Here is an 8,013-nt window from a genome sequence, read left to right as displayed (position 1 = left end):
TGGCAAAGGTATATTTTATTACCATTGAAGGTACATAATATTTTTTCTGTATAACATGTCATGTATATTTGAATTACTTTTCAAATACATATCATTAATTCGTTATGTGCATCTTAGATATATATATATAGGGCGTACATTGACCATATGATATAAGTACATCTTATAATAACTATGGGTACATATCAAAGTATTTATGTTTATTTAAATTATTTATCAATTTCAACGAATCATCAAGTACCTTTAATTTGTTTAGGAGGTACATTAAATATATCAACAATAGGTACATTTATTAACGATTATAGATTCATATCATGTTTATTTTAATTAATTATCTTGCACGGATGGATAAATCATTTACATTTTATGTATATGAGAGGTACATTAAATTTATAATATAGGTGCATATAATATTTATTAAAGGTACATATAATGTTTATTTTAATTAGTTATCAATTATGACTCGATTTTTTATTATGTACGTTTTATTTATATAAGAGGCACATTAAATATATATTATAGGTACATATAATAAAATATTAAAGTTACATACCATGTATACCATTGTTGTCAGAATCGTGATTCGATCCAATGATCTACGATTTTACGATCCAAAAATGCTTGACCGATCCTGGATCCTACGATTCTATCATAGTTGTAGAATCTTACGATCCTATTAATTTGAAAATTTCTGGAGATGGGATCATAATACGATCCTACGATTTTACGATCTTACGATCGGATTCCATAAGAAAAAAATTAATATATATTTTTATATAATGACACCGTAAAACCCAAATTTCCTGTAAGTTGTTCATACAATGATACTAAAATCATTAATTACCAATATTTTATGAATAAATATTAATAAATAAGTGTTTTGATTTTCAATTATATGTTTTTACCAAATAAAAAATTATATTTAGTGAGTTTGTAAAATCTTGCGATTCTACGATCCGATTCTACCGATTCGATCCTACCCTCTCCATCGATCCAAAGTAGAATCCCGATCCTGACAACATTGATGTATACACTACAAAAAAAAGGTCAATAGCGACGGATGGATCCGTCGCAAAACAGGCCTTATCCGTCGCTAAAAGGGATTTGCGATGGATATTCCATCGCAAAGGGTCCGCGGAAATTTTCGTCGCAAAAGGCAATCTTGTGACGGATAATCCGTCGCAAAAAACTTGCTACGGAATTTCCGTCGCAAAATTTTTTGACGATTTTTTTTTGTCTTTTTCTTAAACTTTGTCATTTCCCGCGTTTTACAAACCCTCTTATCTATTCCCGCGTCAATTCTCATGTCATAAATTCAATCAAACAAAAAAGTGAAAGAACCTTAATAAACACAAGAAATTTGTGTTTCTTGGAAGAGTTGGGACAAAAATTTTTTAGTTTGCGGCGGAATTTCCGTAGCAAATTCAACTTTTCCGTCGCAACATTTTTCAAGTGCATGTGAAAAAACCAGCGAAATCCCAAAAAAAACTTGCAACGAAATTTCCGAAGCAAAATAAAAAAATTCCGTCGCAAAAATCAAAATTCCGTCGCAAATTCAAATGTTCCGTCGCAAGGTCTTATTTGCGACGTAATTAGTATCCGTCGCAATATTTCCATCGCCATTGTCTGTTTTTCTTGTAGTGATATTTTAATTAGTTACAAGGCATGTTTAAATAATTATTCAAGTATATTTTAATAATATAGAAGGGATATGAAATATATAATAAATGTACATTTTAATAATTATAGCTACATATCATATTTACTACAATTGTTTATTAACTTTATTTCACTTACTCATCGGGGACACATTATATATATTGGAGGTACATTAAATATAAAGTATAGATACAAAGAATAATTAACATAAGTACATAAAATATGTTGTTCAATTTTTAGCAAATACACTTAACTAACTCATCATGTACATTGATTTTATACTGAATGTACATTAAATATAAACAGGAAGTACATTTAATAGTTATTAGAGGTACATATTGTTTTAAGTCAGGTCTTAACAAAGATATATATTAAAAGAGATACAAAAATAACAACAAGATGCATGTGTCACAGTGGTAAAAGGAAGTGCATTTCAACCAAGAGGACTTGGGTTCAATTCCCAACAACAACATTTTTGAATAATAATAATAAAAATAATTTCAAGCGGATCCAGAAATTCTCGGTATCTCAGGATGCGGGGGCTCGAGTGGCCGCTTACATTTTTACTAGACTTAGCTTTGCTGTTGCTAAAGGTGTGGGAGCCCATATTGTCTTTCGGCTCCCCACCAATTTCATGTAAACTTTTATTTTTCATTTAATGAAAGCTGCGCGCATAATAATAATAATAATAATAATAATAATAATAATAATAATAATAATAATAATAATAATAATAATAATAATAATAATAATAATAATAATAATAATAATAATAATAATAATAATAATAATAATTAAAAAAATTAAAAAAAATAATAATAAAATAATAATAATAATAATAATAATAATAATAATAATAATAATAATAATAATAATAAAAAAAATAATAATAAAAATAATAAAAATAATAATAATAATAATAATAATAATAATAATAATAATAATAATAATAATAATAATAATAATAATAATAATAATAATAATAATAATAATAATAATAATAATAATAATAATAATAATAATAATAATAATAATAATAATAATAATAATAATAATGAGAGGGAGAGGGAGGGCTATTTTTGAACGATCTCAGGCGACCTTTCTGCCGTCTGCCGTTGCATTCTGCCGTCACCTCCCTGTTATCCTGCTCCATCACCGTCACTGTCTCACGCCGGCGGCCATTGTCGACGAGGGCGGTGGGTTCTTCAGGTGGTCGTTTAGGGTTTCAGGGTGAGGGATCGTGTGAGGGTTTCGTTAAGGGCATCTGGGTTGCATCGTTTAGCCACCGTTAGCATCCAACCTCCACGCCACATCAACCATTAGACCTCACGTCGCCGGTCTGGGTGGTTGTTCCTAATTGTTCGTGCGGTGGTGTGCTGCTGAGAGTGGGATTTCGAGGGCGGCTGTTTCGTCATTTTCAGGGGACACTGTCGCCAATTGCGGTCGGTGTACACCTGCTCCACCACCCTTAGGCCATCAGACCTCACATCGCCGGTCTTTCTCGTGGTGGTTGACGGCTCTGCCAACGGTTTCCCTTCTTTCCTCCAGTCTGGTATTTCGACGGGTACGGAGGTTGATATCGGGTTGGTTGACGGACATGGTAGCTCTCTTCGTCCTGCGGATTTGCTACTTTATTCCTGGGACAGAGGGCGCGATGTGTGCGTCGATTTGACAGGGTCTTCTCTGTTGACTCAGACTGGGATGCTGGATTTTGTGCACGGCCGGGTTGTCGCTGATGCTGCTCAGCGTAAGTATGCTAAGTATGGGGATTTATGTGTGGCAGCTGGTTATGGTTTCCTTCCCTTCTCTTTCTCTTCACTTGGGGAGTTGGGTTCGGATGTTGTTGCCTTGATCAAGCAGATCCAGAAATTCTCGGCATCTCAGGATGCAGGTAGGATACGGGGGCTCAGGTGGCTGCTTATATTTTTACTAGACTTAGCTTTGTTGTAGCTAAGGGTGTGGGAGCCCAGATTGTCTCTCGGCTCCCCACTAATTTCATGTAAACTTTTATTCTATTTATGAAAGCTGTGTGTATCCTTCTATAAAAAAATAAAGAAAATAATAATAATAATAATAATAATAATAATAATAATAATAATAATAATAATAATAAAAATAATAATAATAATAATAATAAAAATAATAATAATAATAATAATAATAATAATAATAATAATAATAATAATAATAATAATAATAATAATAATAATAATAATAATAATAATAATAATAATAATAATAATAATAATAATAATAATAATAATAATAATAATAATAATAATAATAATAATAATAATAATAATAATAATAATAATAATAATAATAATAATAATAATAATAATAATAATAATAATAATAATAATAATAATAATAATAATAATAATAATAATAATAATAATAATAATAATAATAATAATAATAATAATAATAATAATAATAATAATAATAATAATACACCTAGCTCTCATGGCGCGCGGTCGTGACCGTCCTACAAAAGGTTGACCTCCTATGGATTCCTCGTCTCTTTCTACTCCTACTGGTACTAATCTTTCTCGCAATTCTGATGTTCTTGATCATGATGACGGAACTCCGAAATCCCCAATTCGCCAATCTATTTTGTTGAATTCTTTGATTGTTGATGATGTTCATTCTTTGCTAGAACTAGTCCTAGGTTAAAGAATTCAGTGTCAATTTCTGGTGATAATTCGGTTTCAACCCCTAATTTGGTTTCTTCAACCCCTGTTGTTTCCCCTGTCTCTTTGCAACCTGAGGAAACTACAGTGGTTTCTTCTGATTCTGTGCTTCCATGTGAAAATCCCTCTGAAAATGTTGTTACTCCTGTGGTTTCTGACCCAATCCCATCACCGATTGTTGAAACCTCATTTGGGTTAAAGGTGGATGCAAGTAAAAATGAGGATCACAGTACCAAATCTACCTGGTCTGAGATTGTTAAACCAAAGAATCAAGTGGGTATGAGTCTGTTCTTCTATGAAGATAGTAAGACTGCCATGGAATTTGATGTTGAACTTCATGATTTTGTGGATGAATTGGAAATTTGGAGGCACACTCTTATGCGGCACTTAATTGGTTAAAAGCCAACTCTGAAACAAATATCTGAGTTTGTTTCCAAGCATTGGACTCATCTTGCTTCCCCAGCAGTTCAATACTACAAGGAGGGTTGGTTTAGCTTTAGATTCTCTTCTAAGGAGGATATGGATAATGTCTTAAGGGAGGGGTCATGGAAAGTTGGGTCTTATTCTCTCATCCTCAAGTAATGGACCCCTTCCTTTTCCTTTGAAATGGAGAGGGTTACCATTGTTCCCACTTGGGTGCTCTTCCCTGACCTGGATCCTTACCTTTGGTCAAGTCAGGTGCTTAGTAAGATGGCAAGCAAAATAGGTCGCCCTATGTTTGCTGATAAACCAAAAACCAGTAAGGCTAAGCTCTCTTTTGCCCGAGTGATGATTGAAGTGGACATTTCCTCCACCTTACCTTTGGAAATAGCATTAAACACCCCATTTGGTCCCTCCACTCAGAGAGTTGAGTATGAATGGCTTCCTCATTTTTGTTCTGGGTGTGGAAAGCTTGGACATATACTGCAGACCTGCAAGAAAAATAAACCTAAACCTGTACAACCAGTTAAGTCCATACTGAAAAAGGATGCTAATGTCACTAGGATGGTTGTCCCTTATGTTCCTTGCTTGTTAGGTGGTACCTCAGCATCTCAGGAGGAGCTTCCTGTTCAGGTGGATGAGGGGGTGGGCTCAGAATGCTGTCAGCTAGGCCCTTCCTCCCCTTCCTCTGATATGGTCTCTCCTTGACAGGCTATAATGCACTCAGGATGCAACAAGAAGGATAGGGTGTGTGCATCTCAAATAGCCTTGAAGAGAGATGCCTCACCTGATTCACTCCCTGAGATGGGTCTCCCAGTTACTAATGTTTTTGCTCCTCTTACTTCAGTTGAGGAAGGGGAATTTGTCCCTGACATTGATCCTTCTCCTGACCCTGGCTCAGATACTATGGTTAGGATGGATGAATAATTGGCTCACCTTGGTTTTACCCTCATGACTGAGATAAACCCCTCTATGCTTGTTGATAGTACTACCGTTAGCTCAGGAATGGAGAGTGAGATGCTAGCTACCCAGGATGCTCACCTGATCCATTCAGTGAAAGATAATCTAGGGGATGGGGACCCTCCAGATGGAAATGAAACATAAAGATAGCGTCTTGGAATATTAGAGGGGGTAATGACCCTCTCAAGCTACAGGAGGTAAAAGACTTCTTGTGGATTAATAAGCTAGATATTATAGGTGTTTTGGAAACTAAAGTAAAAGAGAAGAATTCTGGTAATTGCCTTAAAACCTACTTTCGGCATTATCACTCTTGTTGCAATTATAACTATCATGAGAATGGTAGAATTTGGTTGTTGAGGAATCCTACTACTGTGGTTATTACTCCTCTTCTTATTCATGCTCAATTCATTCACTGTGAGATTTATCATAATGCAACTTGTCAACGGTTTCATTTGACTATGATTTATGCTAGTAATGATGCTAAGGAAAGAGATCTATTATGGGAACAACTTAATCAGACCTTTGGTTGATGCTTGGATCATTCTTGGGGATTTTAATGTGGTAAGGGATGTTACTGAACGAGTTGGTACTACTTCTCCTGTTATGGCAGATATTTTTGATTTCAATTCCTGTCTTTTGGCATGTGAAATGGAAGATATTAACAGTTCAGGTTGTGACTTGACTTGGACTAACAAGAAGGATGCATGGTCCAGAGTCTGGTTAAACTGGATAGGGCTCTAGCAAACTCTGCTTGGTTTCTTAGATATCCTAGTACTTCTGCCAATTATATGGCACCTGGTATCTCTGATCACTCCCCTGTGGTAGTGACTGTTTTTGATGACCCTCCAATAAAGCCCAGGTTTAGCTTTCTCAATTGTTGGATTGACCATCCTCAGTATAAGGACATTGTCAAGGGGGCTTGGGACCTCCCTGTTGCTGGATCTATTCCCTACAAGCTCTTTGCCAAGCTTAAAAATGTTAAGAATGCTCTTACTCCTCTTCATAGGGCTCATTTTAATGGCATTGCTGACAAAGTTAAAGCTCTCAGGGATAAGTTACACTGTTGTCAACTTGATTTGCAAACTAATCCTCTCTCCCCTAGCCTTATCAGTGCTGAAAAGGAACTACTTCAGCAATATTGCAAATTCAAAAATATTGAGAAGAATATTCTCAAACAAAAGGCAAAATTACCAATATTGTTCACAATGATTGTTCCTCTAAGTTCTTTTATGCTAAGATTCAGGAGAGGAAGCAGCAGCAAATCTTGGGTCATATTAAGGATAGATTTGGACAAGAAAGAGTTGGGCTCAATGAGGTAGCTGCAGGTTTTCTGGATTATTATAAAAGTTTGCTTGGCAGTCAGCAAGATATTTTACCTTTAGATGATGCTTTCATTCAAAGAAGCCCTTGTGTTCAGAGCACTGACATGGCAAATCTTATTAGGCCTGTTGAGGTGGATGAAATTAAAGTTGCTTTATTTGATACTGGCTCTGATAAAACTCCAGGGCCTGATGGATTTTCTTCTGCTTTTTTCAAGAATAGCTGGGATCTGGTGGCTAAGGATTTCTGTAAAACTGTGAACTCTTTTTTCACCACTGGAAGGATGAGTAAGCAAGCAAATACAACTCTTATTGCTCTAATCCCCAAAAAGAAAGTTTTTGATTCTGTTCTTGATTTTAGACCCATTTCTTGTTGCACAACTTTCTACAAAACTGTCAGCAAGATCCTCTCTAAAAGACTGCAAGCTCTCCTCCCTGTGCTTATTGGCCCTAAGCAGGCAACTTTTGTACAAGGGAGGAATATTTACGAAAATATCATGCTTTCTCAATCTTTGGTGAAAGAGTATAGCAGGAAATATTTGACTCCTAGATGCCTTATCAAGGTTGAAATAAGAAGGCTTTTGACTCTCTGCAATGATGGTTCATTAAGAACATGCTAAGAGCCTATAAATTTCTTGATCAGTTCATTTCTTGGGTGATGGGTTGTATATCTAGCTCCTGGTTTTCAATCAAAATTAATGGCTCAGTTCATGGATTTTTCCAAGGTAAGAGTGGCATTAGACAAGGATATCCACTCTCACCTTATATTTTTAAGTTAAGCATGGAGGTTTTGTCTAGATATTTGAGGGTCATTTGCTCTCAAAATCAAGTCTCATATCACCCTAAGTGCTGCAAACTTGGCCTGACTCATTTAATTTTTGCTGATGATCTCATGATTTTCACAAGGGGTGATGTTCCTTCAGTCAGAGCAGTGGTGCACTCTTTAACTGCTTTTGCTAGCT

General features: G+C 35.1%; 1 protein-coding gene across 1 annotated transcript; it reads left to right on the top strand.

Moving 5' to 3' along the window:
* The first annotated feature begins 5,489 nt into the window (after positions 1-5,489).
* Positions 5,490-7,671, top strand: LOC141649142 (uncharacterized). The gene is made up of 4 exons (XM_074457837.1): positions 5,490-5,681; positions 6,343-6,402; positions 6,446-6,913; positions 6,976-7,671. The coding sequence occupies exons 1-4, from the start codon at positions 5,490-5,492 to the stop codon at positions 7,669-7,671; spliced, it is 1,416 nt and encodes a 471-aa protein (XP_074313938.1).
* The last annotated feature ends 342 nt before the right edge of the window (positions 7,672-8,013 follow it).

This window comes from Silene latifolia, chromosome 3 (genome assembly GCF_048544455.1).
Source record: "Silene latifolia isolate original U9 population chromosome 3, ASM4854445v1, whole genome shotgun sequence".
In the NCBI taxonomy this organism is placed as follows: Eukaryota; Viridiplantae; Streptophyta; class Magnoliopsida; order Caryophyllales; family Caryophyllaceae; genus Silene; species Silene latifolia.
The sequence above is the reverse complement of the archived record's forward strand: the minus strand, read 5'-3'. Positions and strand labels throughout refer to the sequence as shown.

Bases quoted from the DNA above. Each gene is read 5' to 3' on its own strand.
- LOC141649142 (XM_074457837.1), top strand. From the start codon at position 5,490: ATGCACTCAGGATGCAACAAGAAGGATAGGGTGTGTGCATCTCAAATA. The intron at 5,682-6,342 runs GTTAGGATGGAT...CTGTTATGGCAG, and splicing joins ACCCTGGCTCAGATACTATG to ATATTTTTGATTTCAATTCC. The intron at 6,914-6,975 runs GCAAAATTACCA...GCTAAGATTCAG, and splicing joins AGAATATTCTCAAACAAAAG to GAGAGGAAGCAGCAGCAAAT.